We start from the raw sequence: 22,297 nt of genomic DNA, 5'->3' as shown, positions 1-22,297 counted from the left end.
GATCCGGCGAGTGGGTATCGAGACGAGAGGAACGACCTTCAGCAGTCCTAGCCTTCGCAGACGACTTCGACATCATTACGAGAAACTTTCGGACGGCGGAGGCGATCTACAATTCAATGCGTCGAAACCCAAAAATAAGAGGCTAGAGAGAAAACTTTGTTTGCCTCCTACGGACAGTGACTATTGACGGCGAAGATCTGAAGTGGTTGATGAATTCGTATAGTTGGGATCGCCGACAATAATACGAGTAACGAGATTCAATTACGCATTCAAGTTGGAAATCGAGCCTACTTTTCCCACCTCAAGGCGCTTCAATCAAAGAGCATTCACCGCCGCACAATGCTGATGATGTACAAAACGCTAATAAGACCGGCAGTCCTCTACTTGAGACAACAACTTTGCTTACGGAAGACATACGCGCACTTGCCGTATTTGAAAGAAAGGTGTTGCGGACTATTTTAGTGGGGTACAAACGGATTGCGGAGAGTGGCGTAGGCTATAAATTACGAATTGCAGGCCTACTTGAAGAGACTCCCATCGTAACCTGGCAAAGGTTGGGATACTACGGTGGGCCGGTCACGGCCGCAATCCGTTCTCTTCAAGAACCCCACCGGCACCAGGAATAAAAGGGGCCAATGTGCTAGATGGCTCGGCCGGGTTGAAGCGTTTGTCCTACTTCCTTACTTAAATGGCTCTCCAATTTCTCGGACACCAAGTACTCTCCACCAGATCTCACTCCACCTGGTTTAACCATCATGCTCGCTGCGCGCCTCGTCGTCTTGTTCCTAGCGGATTTGAGGCGAACACCATCTTTGCAGGGTAGTTGTCCGGCATTCTTGCAACATGCCATGTGCTTCGTATCCATCCTTTTGGATACTGGGTTCACCATAGAGCTGTACGAGTTCATGGTTCATCCTCCGTTCTCCTGTACACCGCCTAAAATCGTTCTAAAACTCCGAGCACTCGCAGGTCCTCCTCGAGCATTGTCTGTTTCATGCCCGTAGAGAACAACCGGTATAATTAGCGTCTTGTACAGGGTGCAGTTTGCGAACTTAGTCTGCTCGACCGCAATTGCTTGTCAAGCCCATAGTAAGCACGTCTTTCGCTGATAATACGCCTCAGATCCTCACGGCTGGTATCTGTCGTGTCTCTCCTTTTAATGACTGGAATTTTCACGATTTGGAGCATAATTCAGCTCCAAATCTACCATCGACACATCTTTCTAACTCCGATGAAACACGTCCGTCCAAGCTAACATCGTCCAAAAAACTGCCTCTCTTGTTTCGCGCAGGCTTTAAAGTCGCAACCTCAATTCGGAACGAACGATTCGCTCTCCTTCCCTCTGTTCTGCTCAGACGAGAGAGTGTCGAGCCACGCATTTTGTGCGCACGATGCATGATCTTGTTCACACATGCAGAGGAATTCTTACACTTACCAGTCAACAAGATCTATATGCCAACACCATTTTGTAACACGAAAAGGAATACAATCATTTATCATCTAACTGGATTAATTATCCAACCAATTTATTTTGCCTGACACATTCCCTACAGTATCATTGTCCGCCAGTCCGCCAGATACCAGTGCGGCAAGGTAGACAAATTCGTCGACTACCTCATACTCATCGCCGTCAATACTATACTACTGCCCAAGCGGCGTCGGTCGGCCTCGGTTCCGCTGGCCATCATGTACTTTGTTTTAGACCTATTTACCTTCAACCCAATCTTTTCTGCTGCGCGTTTTAATCTGGTGTACTGTTCAACCACCGCCACAGATGTTCTTACGATAATATCCATGTCATCGGCAAAGCAGACGAATAGACTACATTTGTTGAAGATCGTGTCCCCCGTTGATATCCACCCGGTATAACGCTATGTTGAAACTGTTGACGAAGCTGATCAACTTGACAATCCACCTGAAATCGGAACATAGCACTGTGTACCATCCATCGTAGTTTGAATCAGCTTGGTAAGCTTCCTGAAGAAGCTCTTCTCGTCCATGATTTTCCATAGCTCTTTCCAGTCGATGGTATCATATGCGGCTAGGAAGTCCAAACGGCGCATGTGAACTCTGTATTCACGGCCTTTTTGGAGGATCTGCCGCAGTGTAAATATTTGATCCGTTGTATACCGACCTTCGACGAAACCGGCTAGGTAGCTCCCACAAATTCGCAATTGGTGATAATCAGCGGAAAATTATTTGGGACAGCACTTTGTAGGCGGCATAAAGAATAGTGATCGCTAGATAGTTCTCACAGTCCCACTTGTCGCCCTTTTTATAGATCGGCCAGATAACCCCATCTTTACACTCCTCCGGCAGCTGTTCCGTATCCCAAATTCTAACAATTAGCCAGTGCATACAAATGGCCAGCTTTTCTGGTTCCATTTTAATAAGCTCCGCTCTGATGCCCAACTTTCCCAGCTGTTTTATTGTCCTTTAGCTGCGTGATGTCCTCCTTAGCTTAGAGGGGCTGGCACCTCATCCCCGTTTGTTGCACCGTCGAAATCGTTTTCCCCGCCGTCATGGTTCTCCGCCCGTCATGATTTCGGCTCACGACACAAAGCCTTGCGGGATCCGTTCAGTTCCTGGTGGAACTTTCACGTTTCCTGAGAACGATGCAGCCGCTTCAACTCTGCATATTCCTGCTCTTTCAGGTAGCGCTTTTTCTTCCGGAAGATTTGGTTTCGCTGCATCTTCTTCTGTTTGTGTCTTTCCACGTTCTGATGTATGCACTGCGCATCTTGGCCGCGCGCACAGCGTTGTCCTAATCCATTACCCTCCTAGATTCATCGCGAAACCAATGCCAAACCAATCGTCTCGCTGATTCCGTATTACATGCCCGCTGGAGCTCTCCGCTACACTGTTTTGATGGTATTCCAACAATCTTCGAAAGGAGTTTCGTCCAGCTCGTCCGATTCAACGTTAGCGCTTCGTTAGGATCTGACGTTGCTAATGTCTAAGAAGTGCCGACAGTCGATCAAAATGTGTTCAATCTGTGATTCCGTCTGATTTGGTGACCTTGTAGGAATGGGAAAACTATCATTAACTACTGATAGTTATCAGTAAGCAATAATATCACTAAGTACCAGTAAGGTTTCGCTATTATTGATATCTACTGATATAGTTACGTTGTCCCGTTAGAACAATTAGTTAGCTTAAACTTATTGGTCGGTAATTGGGTACGATAAACGTGGATGACACAATACCTCGTAGTCAATGTCAGTAGCCTAAAGCCGGGGTAGCTCGTGCTGATTCAAGCAGTCGTCTCCATTTAACTCGAACTTTGGCCACTCGTCGCCAATTTTCCAGTCGTCTCAAAAGTTGACGTGTCTGGCCCACCGTAGCCTACTGACTTCCGCCAAAAGTACGATGGAATTCTCTCCAAACAATGCCTGTAGCTCGTGATTCATACGTCTCCACCACTCTTCGCTTTCAGTTTATACTCCGCCAAATACCCGCAGTACCTTTCGTTCGGACACGGCAAGGGCGCGTATATCCTTCGTGAGCGACCTTATGAGTCCATAAAGAACTACTGCCCTAATAAAAGATTTGTGCATTATCAGCTTCGTACGTTAGCGTATGCTTCTTGGTCGTTGCGTGTAGCGAAGGGCAAAGCAGGCTCGATTTCCCGCTTGAATGCGCCGCTGGATTTCCTTACTAATGTTGTCCACGGTCACCAGCAATCCAAAATACACGAATTCATCTACCACTTCTAGTTCGTCGCCGTCAAGGGTTACCATCCGTGAGAGGCACGCGTTTGGTCCCTTGGAGCCTCTTCCTTTCATGTGTGTGATCTTTGACGTATTTATTATTAATCTGATCTTCCTAGACTACTGCTTTCAATCTCGCGTAGGTTGCCTCCGCCATCGCAAGATTCTTAGCTATGATATCAGTCATCTTGTCAGTTGTCACCTTGTCAACCCTCGCCGCGTTTCGACGGGTGTGTCCCCGAGATGCGCACGAAACACACCACTCGATCTAATAGCTCTGATCAGTAGCGTCAGTTTATCTGGCAAACCGTGCTCATCCAATAAGTGCAATTGCTGGTCTTGATCGACTGATTCCGTAGTTGCGCAAGCCTCCATAAGGCCCGCTTGGTTATTTACAATGTAAACTTACAAGGAAGAACGGAGTTATAATATTACAATTTCCTATTTTTTGCTTCAATGCCCTGAGGAGTAAAATTACTGATATTTACTGATAGTTAACAGTAACGTACTGAAATTGCTGATAGTTATCAGTAACGATTTTTAATGATAGTTCCCATCGCTATGACCTTGTGTAGGAGTCTGTGCTGGAAGAAAGTACTACGTACGGCCATGTTCTTCGAGGAGGCGAATTCGATAAGTCTTGAGCCCATTTCATTATTGGTCGGCTGGTGTGCGCTGAGCCCTCCAATCATCGGTTTGAATTCCTCTTCCTGGCCGAACTGAGCATTGAAATCCCCGACGACGACCATGATAACATGTTTTGGGCAGCGATCGTATTCGACCGTGTCCTGCTCCATCCATTTCGAGGGTCAAAGCACCCTGTTCCACAGAGGGAGGTAAAGCGTAAAGCCTCATACAGCAGGTGCATATTTCTCGGCAACTTGCCGAATATTTAATCGAGAAGGACAGCTTTACGGCGAGGTGTATACCACCTAGGGTTGGGAGTACAGACGGCATTTTTTTGAGAACCGGGATTTCAGTACGAGCGGTACGGTATTTTGGCACGAGCACGAGATCGTCGATATGCGAGAGCAGCAGCGAGGGTTTACCTAAAATGAGTAATAAGTGATGTTTACTAGAGTAGCCGCTAGCGTGTAACGAACAAGGGAGGCGGTTGGCAGCTTCGCGCAAAAGCCGGGTCGAAAGTCAGTCGGTGCTAAAATGGCAAAAGAAGATAGAATAACACATTGGCGATCCATTGAAGAATTAAACTTTCACGGTGAATTTAGGTAATAAAAGAGGTAAGCAAAATGTAATGTTTTGCTGGCAATATATGCTGGTAGAATTCCAAAAGCAAGTGCGGATTTTTTGCGGAGGGCGATTCTTTTGCGAAGTTGAGAGTTTATTTAGGCAGGGTTTGTTTAAACATTTGGTGACAGTATAGTTGCTGAGCGTAAGAGTGTTGTATTTAGCGACGTTCGAACGTTTTGCATTGGGATAGGGATGGATAATTGAATTCGCAATTACAAACGAAACTGGCGAATTTGGGAAGAGCTTAAACCAAACCAAACGAGCAGATGGAATGAGTATGGTTTGTCCCATGTACAAAAAGGGCCATCGGTTCGATTGCAGTCAGAGATTGGGAATATATGGACCTACATTCTTGGCTGCTTTCGTAACTGACACAACGGAATGTGTCCGTTTTATTTTTATCTCCAGTTAAGCCCGCAATTCGAAAGGGTAGTAATCTTGACCCATCACTTTTTCTGCTATACGTGAATGATGCACGTGAATGATGAAATTACTACGAAAATCCTACGCTAACGATCTTAAGCTGAATCTAAAGCGTCAGCAAAAATCCAGATTATGCTGTCTACCCTACTAGCACGGTTGTTACGAAGTAGTTTTGGTAACCGAATTATGACTAATTTCAGTCGTAATCCGGTTGCTTCAACAAAATGGACCTAAAATGTGCTACTTGGGTACTCTATCTTCAACAACGATTACGTTTTCGATGGGACATTTTTACAACGTGAGAATACTATGAAAAGTCTTGAGCAATTCTTGACTCCTCACCAGCATTCAAAGATCAAATGTCATACGCTGTCTGAACACCACGTCTCAATCAGGATTTTACGGTTTGGTAAATATATCCAAGGTCGCCGTCGCCTAGCGCACGATCTTTTCTTTGGTTGCACGAGCACTTGTTGGTACCACAAGGAGGTCAAAATAAGTGAAATGACTTAAGATGAGGACTCGAATTGAGTGACGCAATGACAATTATCAAGATGACTTAAATATATAATGAGCTGTTATAATATTATGCAAAAAGTGGTATCTGAAGATTCACAAGCTTCTTGTAACATTTCAAACATACCTTCAAGCATTTTGTTATCTTGACCTACTACAGGGAAACAAATTCTGAACTATGTTTTTTATCAATTATTTTTATTTCAGTTTTATAATTGTTCATATAACAGTAAATATCAATAAGTGCCAAATATTTTTCTTACAATTTTTCACCTTACTTTTTCACTTCATAATTTTTTTTCGATCTTATCCTAAAAATTACGCCCTAGCTGTTTTTTTTTTGTGTCAATTTTTCTTTTTCTGAAATTTTCTTACCGCATTTCCTTTTGTTTTCGGTTTTGACCTTCTCTTGTGCCGAATTATGTTACAATTTTGATAGATCTGCTACTATATGATAAGAGAACGGAATTGTGTAGTACAAAAATTAACCCAACGAATTTGGGAAACAATTATCGTACAATTAATCATTTAAAAAGAAAACAAACGCGTACGTGTTACGAACACACAAATATTTTGTTTTGATGTCTGCCTTAATGGTACACTTACTAATTACCCTCGAATCGGCCAAATAGAATTTAAGGACATGCTTCGATTTTGGTTTTCTTTTAGAGTTACTCCTTCTATTTAAATAATTGTGCCTAAATAACAGTTATTTTCCATTTGCCTAAATTGCATTTATATTCTTGTGTGAGTGTGTTTTTTTACGTCCAAGTCGTCATTGGATTTGTTTTTGTTTTTTCTTCATTAACTTGTTATCATTTATTTCACTCGTTATAATTTTCTTTCGCTTTTTTGTGTGTAAGTGTGATGTATGTGTGTGTTTTTGTCACTTCCAAAGTTTATTCTTTACATGTTCTTTAATGATTAACTTACCGAAAAACGTTTTTATTTACAGACGATTATATTTGCCAGCAGAAAAAATACGCGAATTAAAACAAACTTTTTCTCTTTTCTTTTGGAGAAGTATCAACTGAGAATAATCGAAACCAAATTACATAGTACTTTGATGATAATAACAAACAGTACAGGTTGATATCACATATCAAAAATTACACGTTACAAATATTTACTGTATTTGTTGCTTTCTTCCTTTTGTCGAACGGCTGCTTGCAACACTTTGTCGCACTCCGTTTCGCTTAATATGAAAGTTCATTCGCCATTTTGCTGTCTGTTCTTCCATTAATGGTTACACTGTATCTTTAATCCTATTACTTTGTTTCTTTCATTGTGTAGTTTAAGATTTGCTTCTTATATGTTTTTGTGTTTTTTTTTCGTTTAATGTATATGAAATTCAATAAATTACCCTGTTTTATTCTTTCCGTTTTTTTGTTTCACTAGATGAGCAGCTGGTTACTGTCGTAGATTTTGTGGAAACACAAAGTCAAACCAAAAACACGGTGTCAAACTGCTGTGACGATGGATTCGCCGATTTTTTGAAGCGTTTTGCGTATTTGTGGTTTCGCTAATGCAGTAGTTTGTGATCAATTTTCGGATTGTCTATTGCTGACTGTTTTGCTGAGGTTTTACTGAGAGGAGATTAGCGGTAAGTTTCACTCACAAATAGATGTCGAAGGACGGTTTTTTGGGAATCAAATGAAGAATTAAATGCCTGCGCGCGGTAGTGAACTGAAACGATGATTTTCGGTAGAATTTCTTATTATTGTAACTACGTTATTTTGTACATGTGGTTTACAGAATTATTCAATTTAGCCTAATTCGAAATGTTTTCATGTTCCAATTTGGAATATGACATTTAACACCTGTTTTATCAATTTTTCTTCCCTCTTGCTCGTTTCGGCTTATAGGCGTTTGGGTTTTCTGGGTTTTTAGCTGCGAATCTAAACACCGTTCACTTCCTGCATTTGATTTGATTTTGACATAACCTGAACAGAGTGTGACATCTAGATCTCAAGTCGTATACTAGGTGAAAACACGCTCTGAGTGATTTTTATACACAAAAAAAATAATAATCTGTCCCAAACTAGCATTTAACTAAATCTTTTCACTAATCGGTTGTTCTCGATTCACTTCGGGTAAAATTTTCACGATACTCAACCGGGAAATTTTCGTTTGTACATCGCCTAAATGCCTTTACTATATGCTTAACTTCAGCATGAGTGCTTCTTCTTTGAAATTAAATTTACGGTGCACGTTAAAAATTATAAAGCTACAAAACGAAAGTAACCCGAAACTGTAGTCTAAGCTGCGCGGGTGATTTAATCTTGCGGATAGTTGCTCTGATTTTTTACTTGTGTTGTTGTCTTTGTTCCATTTGATGCGGTAGTTAGTTGTATATCGGTTTGTATTTCACTGTAAATAATAGAAATATATGGTTTGGCTGTATTGGTAAGTTTTCAGTATATCACGGTGATGCTAAGCTAGCATCTTTCTATTTATTTTGTTGCACCTGGTGCAGTATTGTTGTGTTGTAGTGGTGTAAATGTCCCGTCCAACCACATATTCGTGTAAAACAGGCAGGCATTGTGGTGAACAGGACATGGTTGTAAAAGAAAGAAGAAAATGCTTTCCATGTCTATTGTTTTTGTATTGTTGTATATCCTGTTGAATATGCGGTTTGATTTCGGTTCCTATGTATAAAAACATCTGCTGCTGCTGCTACCATTCCCTTCTTCTAGCATTTCTCTTCAACTAGTTTTCAACTACTGCGCTCGTTAATTGGCTTGAAATGTTTAGTTATCTAGTTTATTATTTCACATTATTTTAAACAAAAGTAATTTGCTGTGAAAGTTCTGCTTGGTTAGTACGCGGATCTTTGATCGAATTGAAGTCGTGTAATTAGCTGAACTTAGTACTGTAAACCATGTCTAGTAAAGGTAATAGTTTTGTTTGTCGAGCAGGGTACATCTCCAATTCAAAACTGGTTTACTGATGTTCTATTTCAACAATTAACATTTTTCTAATAATTTTTAATTCAGAGAACTAGTATGATTTGGACTAATTAACAAGCCACTTCAGTTTTGGCAACTTAGCACTACAAAATGAAATGTACTATCAAAATGTAAGTGGAATCCGGAGTGATTCTCTATCGCTTTTTGTAGCAGAACAGGAATTTGACTATCGTTAAAATTTTAATAAACCATGAATTTATTTTTATTTACAAATGATCTTTGTTAGCAGATAAGTCGCAAATCACGTGGTGGTTTCCAATAAGTTAGGCTGCATGTGTTCCGCAGCCGTCGTATAGATTGCAATACAATACAATCATCCACCGGCGTCGTCAAATAGAAACTTGCTTCATGTAACGAAAAATATCGACACTGCAACTGAAAAGCCTAAATTTATACCATTCACTTCTGTCGTCTTACATCCGGAGACCTTTCATTTCATCGACCAGTAAGATTGGAATGTTTAATACCAAAACGGTAGACATTAGTCCACGAAAACGCTGGAAGGCTGAGACTTAAGAAACCTCAGCAGCGCAAGGCCTTCGGTGCCCAAAAACCAAGCCAATGTTTCCTTTAGAGAGATGGCGGAAACTATTGACCTCGCAATTACTTCAAGTGATTACCTGTCTACTCTACATAATATAGATCAACTAAATAAAGTGCAAGCGCCAATGTGGTTGAAGGTTACAATACCAAACATTAAACCCTGGGGCGACATGCTACTCTGGATTTTTATAAGATGCGCTTTCCAAGGTCTAATGTTCATGAAGACGTGGACAACGTGAATATCACAAGTGACAAGATCTTTTGACGACTTTAATACCAGAACGATAGCTGAGTTTTTAATTATCAACAAATGGATAGCAGTCCAACCAACACATGACTATCACGGATTCTATGGCTAGAAAAAAGTGTGGAGTAAGAAACAACCTACCTAAATAGACCAAACCCTCTGGCTTCACGCACGTCTGAAACAGTCGGGAAATGATACGGTTCCAAACATTGCAATAGTAATGGAGATCGTATAACCAATCCCGTTGGAAACCGTCTGTTGACTGTCAGGAGCATAATCATGCGAATGCCAAATGTAGGCACGAAGAATAGGCTATCCAGTCTAGAGAATGTGTTTCCATGCCAGCAACAACTCTTGGTGATGATTCAACTGCAAGATAGAACATTGTTTCCTCATCGCAGTGAGCAGTTCATGTAAGAAACGGCTCACAATAGCGTCGAACCCAAAGCGGACAGCTGAGCTTAAAAGGTATCGACTCGGTACAAAAGCTAAGATGACCCGAAGCCGTATAATCACCAGCTACCTAACCTCATAATTGTAAACTTCGGCAAAAAATTGGGTAACGGGACTTGACTGCTATGGGAGTTGACAAATCAAAAGGCCCTAAATTAAGATGTCGGCCGATTACTAATTGGCTGGAGAGGTATAAACTTGCCAGTCATAAACGAAGCGGTCTGTTAGACCGGTGCTGGTTTTTACTGTCGAGAGTTGGAATTGTAAAAATCCTATTCGCTGGGTAGTTACTCTACCGTACGTATTCAAATCGAAACCAAGGAAGTAGTTACTGCTGAACATTAGGCTACTATCAGCGCAAAGCGTTGCTGCAGAGCCTTTTGGGAAGCTGGTGAGCAGCTCGGTAAATAAACTGGAGAGAATATAAACGACCAGCATACCTATGGTACGATCAATGCTACGGCAGAGTACTTGACTCGTTCACGATGTCAGACGGATTGAAAGCAAGATGACGGGGTAACCAAATTTGCTGTTCAATTTTGAATTGAAAGTGGCTATTCGAACGGCATGTGTGCCGAACCATCATCACGAGATCTCACATACTCCTAGGCATTGGCGGACGCCTTCGATTTCATCGGTGTTAGCCGTAGAGCTGTGGCTCATACACATATCAAGAGGGAAGCTGCCAGAATAGGACCCTACAAACTGCTTATTTTCCCGGTGGCACACTATGGACTTGTAGTGTAGGCGTTGAAAAAGAGCGACTGACGTGCGCTGAACAGTTTTGTTGAGCGTAAGATCCTGTGAACAATTCTTAGCAGATAATTAGAAGAATGAGTGCGGCGAATGGGCCTGGCAAAGGGTGAACATGTGTATTTCATAACCACTGCTCACTAACTCCTATCCCTACCTCCACGTGATGCCGGCTGGGGTATGCAACCTCGGTTGTCGTACGCTAACAGGGACAGGAGCACAATCGACCCCTCCCACCTGAAGATGGCAGCCCCATTAGCGGGATAAGGACCTTAGACTAACAACCTACTGTACTCAAAAAACAAAAAAACATTAACTGAAATGAAAGAAGATATCGATGCGGATTATTGGCATGAAAACACGGACACGAATCTTAAACATGGAATATACTGGCTCTTGCTCAGCAGAGCGAGCTGGCTCCACTTGCAAGGGAAGCTGGCCGCCCGAAGCTTGAAATCCTGGGACTGAGCGAGGTCCGCTGACCGGGTACTGGCGAACACAAGACATCATTTGGGCAAGCCTTGCTCTATTCTGCTCGAGAAAGAGTAGTTGGATTCCCATTGAGCCCAGATGCACATGCGGCCCTGATGTAGTACGAACCAACAAACGAAAGAATAATCGTTGCCAGAATAAGAACACGGGCTAGAAACCTTACAGCTGTGCGCCAGCGGATGCTGCCGACCTGCAGGAGCGAAGGAGGACATCCAAATCCACTTGGGCGACTTCAACGCGAAAATAGGCTCAAACAACGCGGACTTTGAAAGCGAAAACGGGGAGCTCTTTACAGAATATTCTGGTAATAACAACATGGTCATTGGTGGGTCGCTTTTTCCCCATAGACCAGTATACAAAGTCACGTGAGTTTCCCGCAACGGCCTAACAGAAAACCAAGTGGACCACAACTGCATCAGCCCAAAATGGCGAAAGAGCTTTCTTGATGTACGCAACAAATGCAGCGCTGATATTGCATCCGACCATCATCTTGTTATCGCTGAGATACATCTGAGCGTGGCACGTGTCCAACGACGGGAGGAGAAAGTTGGATGCCGCCTCGACGTCCGCTGATCGAAGAATTTGGAGGTGAAAAGGGCCTTGAATCCCGAGCCTCGGAGTTACCATCTGGTGGAACCGTCGAAAACAATGGCCTTTATCACGATCAGTGACGAAACCGTCGGCAAAATGCGCAGCGGGCGAAGGGAGCCGCATTATATTGGAGCAGATCAATGAATTCGAGGACTCTCTTCTGCTGGTGTTCGTTGACTTCGCAAAGGCGTTCGACCGACTCAACCACGAAAACTTCTGTGGAGCACTTAGGCGTAGAGGAGATCCAGATAAGCTAGCCCATCTCATTGCGGCTCAGTGCGAGGCGTTCTCGTGCAAGTTTAAGCAGAACGGCGTCTTGTCCGACCCTATAAGGGTTACTGCTGGCATTTGGCAAGACTGCATTTTATCACCGCTTCTGTTTCTCATCGTTATGGATGAGATATCAGTTGGAGCAATTGACAGTAGACCAAATCGAGGATTGCTCCTCTAACGATGGAGTAGCTAAATGACCTCGACCTAGCGGACTATATTGTCTTGCTCGCACAACGCCGAAACGAAATGCAGAGCAAGTTAGATGACCTCTCCGAGAGCTCCCAGGTAGCAGGTTTCACAGTCAATGTAGCAAAAACTAAGTCTATGGTAGTGTACATTAACAATCCACCCAACTTCACAGTAATGGGACAACAAGTTGAGCAGGTCTGGCGTCTGCCTTTCAATATCTTGGTAGTCAGACAATGCCCGATGGTGGTACCAATACTGATATAACCACACGGATCAGGAAGGCCACGGGTGCCTTTGCAGGCCTGCGAAATATTTAGCGCTCAAACCAGATCATTCGGGATACGAAAACTCCGAGCTGCCAGCGAAACGTGGTGCGTCTGAGCGATGACAACATAAAAACTGCAAGTATTTATTAATCGCTGCGTGCGATATATTGTCCGTGCCTGGTGGCCTGGCAACTGGTCATCCAATGGGGAACTCCATCGTGGACGTCATCCCAAAGTAATTAAAAGTTCCGATAAAAGGTGGAATTTTTTGGCTTGATCAGCCAACGAAATGATCATGAATAGAACTCTATTCAGCTTAATTTTTAAGTAATTAACGGTACTTCCAAGTTCATATTTGATGATTGAACTTCGAAGGGAATGCAATTTCTAACAGGACTAGAAAGTTCGCAAAAAGTCGCTTTATAGAACACTATTCAGCTCAAAAAGAAACTCCAATAAAATCTTAAAAATAAAAAAAGGTTGGGGAATTTTCTCACTTCTCCCTGTTTTGTAGGTTCATGACATTTCCTATTTAAACTAATACATTAATTGTAACTTTCCACACATCTCCAATCACCACAAAACCTCGGTGATTTGAACTCGGGTACTCCCTTTCGGTTACTTAGATGCATACCACTCATTTTTCTCATTTCTCATTTACCACAGCCCCGAAACGAACTTACACTCAAGAACAACTCAGCGGCAAAATTCATGTCACTAGCGGCGTCAGAGATGGCGCAATGCATCAGGATAGGCTTGCAACGCGGAACACTCTGGGTCTCAAATCCAGCAGCGGTAGGTGTTAGTTAGAGTCTTTTTAAATGGTCTGTCTTAATCGACTGAACTGGCTTTACAGAAGTTAGGAGGAGGCGGAGTTAGAAAATAGAAAAGTATCAAAATAGAACTTAAAGTGCTATAGACCCATAGACATAAAGCTTATTAACCATTATCCAAACTCTTAGTTACTTTCAAGTTGCATGTTGAATTTTCAAGCTGCATGTTGAACTTTCAAGTTGCTACAGATATTAACGACACTTTATTGAGAATGAAGTTCGGTTTACGAACGTAGTGGCTGGTTGTTCAGCAAGAAAGTTCTGCGGAACTGAATTTGAACCAAATATGAACTTCCAAGTCCGTTTCTTGAGTGAAATTCGAACTTTTGGTTGCTTGGGTCAACGGTCGATAGCAACAGAAATTCGTGAACGTGGGTGGAAGTAGATCGAACACACCTTGAGGAAAGACGCAAACGTGATCTGCAGAGAAGCACTTGACTGGAATCCGCAAGGACAGCGTAGAAGAGGCAGACCCAGAGGCTCATGGTAACCCAGCTTAGCCAACGATATCCGGGTTGTACACGAGCACCTGTCCTGGCGACAGGTAAAGGCCATGCCGGGTAACCGTCAGCGGTGGAGATCTCTGATTTCATCCCTTTGTTCTGCCGGACCAGCGGATAACCCATGAGTAAGTAAGTGCGGCGAATGCACAAAATCGTGAGATATATAGCGCTCTACGCATAGAGTTGCGAGCTGCTCGTCAAACGCCTGAATTTAGGAAATTCATGTGAATCTTCTTACAACTTTGTAAGCATGTATCTAATACTACAAGCGCATTATTCTGTCTGTGACGAAAACCATGCCTCTGACAGGACGCCATGTTTTCGTGGTAAGATTCGCAGATGGCCGCTTATACGCGCTTTGTACAAAGCTGAAACTAATACATGTATCACTTAAAATACACCTCATGAACACTCCTGTCATCCGGGACAGGATTTGTTGCGGGCCTGAAAAAAGAGGCGCTAATTTGTGTTACAAACATAACAACATTCGTGATACTCCAAGTAACCAAAAGTTCCGATAAAAGGCGATTTTTTGACTTGACCAGCCAACGAAATGATCTTGAATAAAATTCTATTCAGATTATTTTTGGGTAACTAACCGTACTTTCAAGTTTCATGTTTGATGATTACATTTCGAAAGGAATGCAATACAAGTTGTTCTTGTTCTTGTTCAGCAAGAAAGTTCTGCCGAACTAAATTTGAACCAAATATGAACTTTCAATTTCGTTTCGTAAGTGTAAATCGAACTTTTGGTTGCTTGGGTCCTTGTACAGAGTCCAGTTAAAACCCTGGCGCCACAGCTGACAGGTGCAAATTAGTATATAAATGTAAGCAAAGACTCAACCCTCACACAGACTATGCCAGATTCAGCATGAGTAGCGTAGTTGCGTCTCACAGAGTTCCATTGCGTTAAAAGTACATTTAGGAGTTTTGGTCATAAATCCGGGTTAACTCCGTTATAGTGAATCTAGTTTATCACGTCAAAAGTATTTTTTACCCAAAATTATAGAAAATTCGCGAGGCGATGCACACAGTCTACAGCTAGTAGACAAATATGCAAGCTGCATAATCGCAAAACATACTACACACTCACTAATCACCTATATATAGGCATGAGGTATATGTACAAATCAATAATCGAATTGTCGTCGAAAAGTGAATTAAGTAGGTGCCATCAGTATTTACTACAAACATTTTTTTAACCTGGAATACTGGTAACCACTAGTCACAACTGAAAAAATAAACGAAATTTTTACCTTTAGAAACGTGAAAGTTCAAAATTTAGAACCTAAACTGTCAACTTTTAAAATTATCAAATTGCCAAAAATAAAGTGACTTATTCCCTTGTCGTTTGATCTATTGCATTTATCTTTCCGATTACCACGTTAAAATTTTTACGATCCACTATTACGTCAGCTCTTGCCAATTTAGTGTTTGTGTTTTGTCTGAGGAACTATTGTTTTGTATTGAATTCAATTAACTGATCATTCTCTCCCGCTCTTCCCCTTCTCTCTCTCTCTGTGTACGTTTCCATCGCATTCTTCTTGCAGTAGCAGTACCAGCAGCGATTGCTTTCTGAACTATACGGTTAAAGTTAACACATATTCTTCTGTAAAAAATAGTCTATTGCGTTTCATCTGTAGTTCCATGTTTCCGTATTTTTTTCTTCTTCTTCATGTATGTAATTTAGTATCAATTGTAACTATGTATTTTCATTTAGGATAACAGTGCTTGTATTGAGGTACTAGAACAGATCGGCTAAGTCGATGGTGACTTGCAGGCAAAATAAAGAACCGAGAAGGCAATCCCCCTAGATGTAGGCTCCCGCAAGAAGTCCTACTGTTTTGCGTTTTTTTGATCGTTTCCTTAAGCTTACTTTCCTATAAGTTATAAGAATAAGACTGCGCGTGTATAACGGTTTCGGTGATGTTTGGTTCTCTCAACTCAGGGATTTATATCTGCTGTAATTGTAATGCTTGCAAATCGATATATTCTGCTGACCTGGTTCGGGTTCGATTCGGTCAGTTTTTGTAGTAACCTATGTAATGCGAGTTAAAATTAGTTCCATTCAGTTTTTTTGCTTTTTTACTGCGATTTTGTTGTTTGTTTTTGTTTTTCGTTTCGTTTTTAGTCAGCCGCTGTGCTGCGAGCTGAAGCCAGATGCGTGAGCTTCCTCGCTCGTGAGAGCGTCAAATAATTCAATCTGACAGCCCGGCCGCGGTTTGCTCTTTGAGTTTGCCCTTAATTCGTGAAGCTCATTAAATGTTTACCTTTAATTTGTGTATGGCTTTCTTAAGGTAGAAAAAAAACTTGTTTCTCTTAGTTGGCTTTTAACTTACGCTTGGCTATTTGGATGTACTAACCTTAATCGATAATCAAAAGTCACGGTAGAAAACGAAACAAAAATAAGGATTTTCTCAAAACAGAAGAATAACTGGTTCAGTCTTTTATTGATTCTGGCTGTTGATATAAAACAGGAATAAAGGACAGAAATAAAACCAAAAAAGAAAAATATCGATCCATGTAAAAATTGCTTTATTTAGTTGATTAATACTGTATCATTTGTTGGTTTTCGTCGCTTCTTCTTGGAAGTACGCTGGTATGTGAAAAATAAGAGATAAAAAATATACAGGAGAAAAAATAGAATATCGCTCTATAGTGGGTGTGTGTTTGTGTGGATGTGTTTCTGTGTGCCAGTTAGAAACAATACTAAGTAACTATCCAATTGGATGTTGCGGTCCAAATAAAATCTAGCTTCAACAAAAATAGAAATTATACTACTTGAGAAAAAAATAGGTTTATAAAACGGCTCTTGCGATAACAGCACTTTGATTCACTTAGTTATGATTCATAAATAAATTAGCTATTGTAGTAGTTATTTTGTTGTGTTTTGCATTATATTCACTTAGATCTGTGTTTTGTTGTATTCTGCTTAGTTCACTGTAAATGGATTTTAAAACTTATACTTTAACTTATATACTCAGGAAGCACGTTTGTTCATTTCTCTTATTTAGTAGTTCTATTGTTTCATTCCCATTCCATATCTGAAGTACTGCACGGTGTTTGTCTTCGTAGGAGAAAATCATAATTTCTCTGTTGTGTTTAGTGTTTGTTTGCTGTGGTTGCAATTGTTTTGCGTTCATTCGTTTGGCTTTCATAAGTTGATAAAATTAAACTTAAATTATATCCCATTAAGCACCATCTCGCAGAACTAGCTTGCATCGTTCCGAAAACTTATAGTAAACTAATATCTGTGATCTTATCCATAGTCGCATGTTTGTTGCTTATAATTTCAAAAAATAAATATTGCCCCAAAGTTGTTTGCGCATTTGTGTCTATGTTTCTGTGTGCTATTAAGTAAAATCGCATTAGAACTAAAAACTTTTCACAATTTAGCACGAGAAGATTTTCATTAAAATAAAATATTGCATTCGTTCTACTATAACATTGCATTAAATAATGATTCAACTAATATACTCAAAATTACAAACAAAAATAGTTAGGAATTGCTCAAATAAAAACTAACACTATCACGTTCGATTAGTAGTTCCTCTGTCCTCTGATCAGCGTTGCTTCGTCGAAGCAACAACTATTTGCAGCCGCCGAACGGTGCTCGGTTTTGTTGCCTGCTGCAGTGGCGGCCAGCGGCCGGCGGCGACGGCCCGTTTTAGCCAATACTCAAACCAGTTTGGCATTTTCTTCATTTCGCCGCCCGCCGCGTGTTCGTTTGTATCACACAGCCTAATATATGTATAGTTTCTCGCGTTCGCACTATCGAATCGACACTCTCATTTCACTCTTTTGCCGCCGTTACTCAACTTTCTCAACCAACCCACTTGGGATACCGTGGCAGTGCCTTGAGGCGGTCAAGAAAGTATAAATATTAGTCCTGACCATTCTGCTGGTAGATCTCTCTCCGACCGTCGGCCGGATGGCCACCAGGTCCACCGTCGCCAGGTGTCCCCGCGGATAACGAGGACCGGTTCAACGCCAGAGGCTGCGGGAAGTCATCGTCCATAGACTGCTTCGATCGGTCGCTTTTGCAGTCCTCGTCGATGCCCATTTGGTGCAGCTGATGATGGGGTCCATGTCGGTCGGGAGGCAGGAGATTTAGCATACTCAACGGCAAGCCTGGAAAGCCACCGGGGAAATCCGGATAGAAACCCGGTGGGAATGGATTAAACAAAGGATTCGGACTTCCGAGCAGCTCCGGTTCCGACGAAGCCGAGCGCGGTCCACTGCGCTGATCTCCTGGCCCGCTTCCGGATCGCCCTTCACTCGGGCCTCCACCGTTGCCCGAATGATGAGGCAGATCCTTCTCGGAGCCATCCTTCTTGTCTTTGTTGTTGTTATTGTTCATACCCATCTGCAGCAGCTCGATAGGTGGTCCACTAATGCAGTCTTTTCGCAGCTGCTCCAACTTTAGACTTTTGCCGTACTTTCCCCGAACGTACATCAGCAGTGAGTTGTACGGGATACCGAAGATCCGCGACGCCTGGCTGGTGGTCATCTTTTTGTTCCACACATGCTGCAGCGCCTCCGTCAGTTCGGCGTTCGTCCACGATCGCGGTGGACCCCCTCGAGGAGCCGAGTGCTGCCCTTTTGGTCGGTTTACTGAAATGTTTACAAACAGATAGGTAATGGTTAGATCGTATAAAAACAAAAGAAAAATCACAACTAATAATAGGTTCCACCGTAGAAAGCAGCAACGCGATTAAGCAATGATCCGATTCAGTTATTACTGTATCAAGATTAATAATTGCCACCGTTAATTTTACAGGTAAATCTCGCAGAATCAATGCGTTATCCTGCTGAATCGTAAGCTTCGTTCGTTTCGTTCATCAAATTTCCGATCCATCGAAATGATTAATACGATCAACTAATTCGATGCTTGTTCACCCTAATTGGACAATTTGACTACTTTCCTGTGATGATGCTGCCCCGAACGGCGGGAGTCAACCGGCTCCTGCCTCTCCCATACAGTGCTTTCTTTTTCTTCTTCTCGAACGAAAACGGAACAAGGAAGATAAAAGGCATTCCAGCCAACAACGTATTCGACTCCCCCCCCCCCTCGTTCCACTCCATTGCAAGTCACACTCCCAGCCAGAAGAAAAGCCCCACGAGTAGCCAGCGAATCGGGGGAGAGTGAGAAGATAAAAAATCACTTCGGTTCCACCCCCAAACAATTGAAAAGTTTCTTCGAGTCACGACTTTTGGACTCGATTTTTTTTCCGCCTTTACTACGATGATCACTACGACTACTACTACTAACGGTTGCCTACTGCTGCAGATGAACTTCAAAAGGCATAACGCGACGATGACTGCATCGCCCTGTTCAGGGAAGATGAATCGACAAACAAGCAACCAGCCAAAGCCAAGAGGAACATGAAAAATCTCTTATACCATCCCGTCGTCGTAGGACGAATGGTAGGTTACTACTTTAGAAAGGGGGTTGGAGGCGAAAGAGGGTACAATCGGAACCGGGCAGGACGCATATGAACACGCAGCATGTGCAGGAGCTTTGCTTGCTTTTGCTTCAGAAGTTGATGTTTGTTCTCGAATATGAGGGATAATTTGTCGCGCTGCGTGCTACCACCATCACCGGCACCGGGGACATTAATCTTTGGCATATTGGAGACCCCAGTCGCGCCCGCGGGGAACAACGCTAGGTGCGTGGTTAATTCTAGGCGTGGGCTCGTGCCCGCTAAATGATACGCAGTTTACACTTTCTACCTGTTTTCGGCGAACGTTCTAGCTTTAGACTTTAGAGTATAAAAAATTGCTTCTGTTTTGTTGGCTGAATGGTTTGACTTTTTTGCGTTTTAGGATTAAAACCATTTATAAAGGTTGTATAAATAAACGCACGAATACATAATTTAAACGCCCACATAAATGGAATTAAAAGTTTTTAATGATAATTAAAAAAATTGATTCTGGATGCTCTTCTTGGTTTACTGTATCACCATTTTTTGGATTTACTGGCGTTGAATCGCTGAAAACTATGCCAGACCACATTATTGGCTTCTAACAGCAATCATTAGGGATACCCATCCGTTCTGATTTAGCTGGATACATCCTGATTTTGACATCCTATTGAGCATTTGACCTGATTTTCATAAGACTTTCAATTTTGTTGACGATCCCTAATTTTTTCATTGTGTTATGTTTTTGAGTGGAAACTTTCTTATAATTGACTATAATTTTGCAAGCGTGTAAAGAGTGACAGTTCCATCTGTTTTCATTATGAGTTTTGATTTCACCGTGTACGGTATCGATTTTGTGTTTCGTCTTGAAATTCTTAGTTGTGTATTCTTTCAAAATGTCTATCTGAAAGTGTCCCTTTAATGACGAATGCGTCGGAATTACCCTTGTTTCACAGAAGAACGTACAGATTATGAGAGCAAATGTTCCATATGCGATTCATGCGTTTCGGTAGCCAATAATGATATGTATATTTTGACTAAGTGGAGACACAAATTTGAAGGCATTCATTCTGTCATTAATGAATTGCAGGTAAATCTGATTTGGAAAAGCATATCCAAACACCGAGACATTGCAAGAATACTCAATTGACATTAACTTGTAAATTCATGCTGAGTTATGTGGTGCAAAAATCAAATCCAGCCGCTCATATGATTTGGGCTGCGGACAGAAAGCCATCTGCGTCAATTCGGGAGCTGGCAAAACTTCTGGATTATCATGTAACTACTGTAGTTCTCAAATACAAGGTAACTCTTACGACTGCTCGCAAAGTGCAAGCCAACCACCAGAGAAGAATCCATTATTATCAACTGCAGTTGAAGGTCATACGGAAAGTCATGTCTGATGTCAACTTGTCGGATTATGATTTGAAGAAAAAAATTAATCTTGACCGTTGTTCTGTGTGGCGAATCCATCTCTGCCAAGGCAACAAGTGTTACCGTAGTTGTTCAGTTACCGTCCTAAATGAAGCCTCAAACGACAAACAGTGGCCAGAACCTGGGCTCGTAGGCTGTGCTGACGAAACACGATGGATCTATCTTGACGATGAAAGTTATGCGAAAGCCGATGTCAACCAAATTCCGGGGTCAAACTCTACAAAGCTCATGCTCGCTACAAGTTTCCTATCAGATTCAAGTTCGTTTTCGAGGATAAGTTTGCGAGAAAATTCATTTTTTGGCAAAGGATTTGATCAGGTCGATCCTTCGCATATCTGTAGGAATAAAATAGCAAGTAGTCCTCAGTCTTTTAGCCAGCAACTCCAAATACCAGAAAGAACCAAATACCAAACAAAATTCGAGCAACCTAAGTGGAGCTCATAACCAACAGCAGTAGCAACTAAGGTCGTATACGGACAGGGAAGCACTGATGTCAATGCTAGTAGCATTGCTATTTATAAGCATCTGTACTATATAAGGAGTGGATCTGGACGGCTTTACGCTTCCCCAACGATGTAAACACTTGCAATCTAAGTTAGGAGTGGTTCACGACGGCGTCTGATTCAGAGCGGGCGGCTGAAATTTCGCCACTAAAGCTTAGATGACAGCCCCATCACGAGACTCGGGAGCATGGTCCTAGTAAGGCAACCTGCCTAAACTTTAGGCAAACACGGATCGGAATATTCAAGGGCAATGAATGGATGTTTGATACCTGGAACATAAAGCAAAGCCATCCCAAGTAACCAAAAGTTCCGATAAAAGAGGATTATTTGGCTTAATCAACCAGCGAAATGATCATGAATAGAACTCTTTTCAGCTTGATGTTTAAGTAATTAACGGTACTTTCAAGTTCGTATTTGATGATTAAACTTCGAAGGGAATACAAAGCAACTTCTACCAGAACTAGAAAGTTCACAGAAAGTTCATTTAAGTCGCTATATAGAACACTGTTCAGCTCAAAAAGGAACTCCAATAATCATGATATTTCCGTATAAAAATAGAATTTAAAGTGCTATTTTATAAATTTTTGCCAAATTTCTTTAGAGCAGCTTCTAACGCTCTTTGCAGCGAACTCAAGGCAATTTTGAATTTCGGCTAATTACAGGTAAAGCTGCTAAGCAAGCTATAGATCCATAGACATCCCAAGCAGCACCATTTGTTGCATGAAGGGTTACGCAACTATAATTGAAACATTCAAATATGGTAAAAGTTCGCATCAGTTACCTTTATCGAACTGTTATGTGATTGAAAAAGCGCAAGAGGTGGAGCCTATATGCAACCAATTGTTACACAGATGTTTTATGGAACATCAATGCGCGTTATCTATCCATTCGCGACTACGATACTAAAAGAGATTTTAAGCCTGTT

The 22,297-nt window shown here is 41.8% G+C and overlaps 1 protein-coding gene across 1 annotated transcript in view; it reads right to left on the bottom strand.

Moving 5' to 3' along the window:
• Positions 1-17,895: 17,895 nt before the first annotated feature.
• Positions 17,896-22,297, bottom strand: part of LOC128735596 (protein jim lovell) — a 62,603-nt gene continuing 58,201 nt past the window's right edge. Inside the window, exon 3 of the mRNA XM_053830079.1 lies at positions 17,896-18,626. Within this exon, the coding sequence (XP_053686054.1) occupies positions 17,896-18,626 (731 nt within the window). The remainder of the gene's footprint in view (positions 18,627-22,297) is intronic.

This window comes from Sabethes cyaneus, chromosome 2 (genome assembly GCF_943734655.1).
Source record: "Sabethes cyaneus chromosome 2, idSabCyanKW18_F2, whole genome shotgun sequence".
NCBI classification, from domain to species: Eukaryota; Metazoa; Arthropoda; class Insecta; order Diptera; family Culicidae; genus Sabethes; species Sabethes cyaneus.
Note: the sequence above shows the minus strand (reverse complement) of the source record. Positions and strands in the feature narration are given on the sequence as shown.